The following is a 1,049-nucleotide window of genomic DNA, read 5'->3' as shown; positions in this document are numbered from 1 at the left end:
TAAACTTTGGAAATTAATCACATGAAACTACAAAATTAGCAAATGTCTTGAAATCTATATATATAAAACATTGATTAACTCTAATTTCAAATTCTCACTTATTAGTGTACCACTCAATCTTAAAAAGAAAAGTGAAAAAGAAAAAGTGGCTCCAAAAATAGTCTTATACCATCCTGTAAAAATGAAACTGTTCTTTTAACTTTATACCAACCCCACACCTTAAATCAAAATACATCATTTAATTGTTTTGATCTTGGACATTTCCAAGATGAGATTTTACATTTCGTTCCGATAGCTTCTGGTTATCAGAAAACCCATGCTTTCCTCTACTGAAAGAGTTTGGTCCAGCGGATGTTGGCATATCCCTTCCAATATTCTCCATCCTCATCTTTGCTACTTGAGGCATTTCCTCTGGTTCCCTGTCTTCACCTTCATTAAAAGGTGCTGCTACTGCAAGGGTTTTTGGAGCAAGAGTTGGAACAGTTTCTTTAGATTTATTTGATCCAATTTTGGATATAGCCAGTGCTTTCTTTGTTGTCTGACTGTCTATGGCCAATCCAAACTTGGAGACCTCCATAGGCATTATTGGGAGGTCTGCAGCTTCTTCTTCAGCCAATTGCTTCTCAGTGCTGTCACTGGAACTTTCCACTCCAATACTGGCAGAAGTAGTTTTAGTTTTCACAGGTTTTTCTGCTTCTTCTTTGGGTCCTGGTGAAGTCCAAACAACTTACCAAGATGAGCTACTTTTTCCTGAGCAGACTGAGGGGAGCAGCAACCTCAAAAAGCATAGTTATAAGGAAGACCTCTGCAGTTGTCTCTTCCACTGTTTGTTAGAGTGCATAGCAGGAACTGAGATTGTGTGAGTAGAAGAGACTCCCACGAATTAACTTGGGTGGCTCCAGCTCGCTTCACCTCTCCTGCCTTTTGGTCTGCCAAGAATTTTACATTTTAAATGTTGTGTCCTTAAACAGTTATTTTGAGTTGCTAGTCCCTTGATTACATTTTAGCACAGTAACAGATATTTCCTCAGGCCAGTTGAGGGGTACAAC

The 1,049-nt window shown here is 38.8% G+C and overlaps 1 protein-coding gene across 1 annotated transcript; it reads right to left on the bottom strand.

Moving 5' to 3' along the window:
* Positions 1 to 238: 238 nt before the first annotated feature.
* On the bottom strand, positions 239 to 788 carry LOC101585829 (PEST proteolytic signal-containing nuclear protein-like). The gene is made up of 2 exons (XM_023715258.1): positions 745 to 788; positions 239 to 656 (listed from the first exon to the last, which is right to left on the bottom strand). Exons 1-2 carry the CDS (start codon positions 786 to 788, stop codon positions 239 to 241), a joined length of 462 nt encoding a protein of 153 aa, XP_023571026.1.
* Positions 789 to 1,049: the final 261 nt, after the last annotated feature.

This window comes from Octodon degus, unplaced genomic scaffold (genome assembly GCF_000260255.1).
Source record: "Octodon degus isolate 3935 unplaced genomic scaffold, OctDeg1.0 scaffold00040, whole genome shotgun sequence".
NCBI classification, from domain to species: domain Eukaryota; kingdom Metazoa; phylum Chordata; class Mammalia; order Rodentia; family Octodontidae; genus Octodon; species Octodon degus.
This window is presented reverse-complemented; position numbering and strand designations above follow the sequence as displayed.

Excerpts from the sequence above, each read along its gene's own strand:
- LOC101585829 (XM_023715258.1), bottom strand. The coding sequence starts at position 788 with ATGCTTTTTGAGGTTGCTGCTCCCCTCAGTCTGCTCAGGAAAAA. Across the intron at positions 657-744 it reads CTCAGTCTGCTCAGGAAAAA|TATTGGAGTGGAAAGTTCCA; the intron begins GTAGCTCATCTT and ends TACTTCTGCCAG.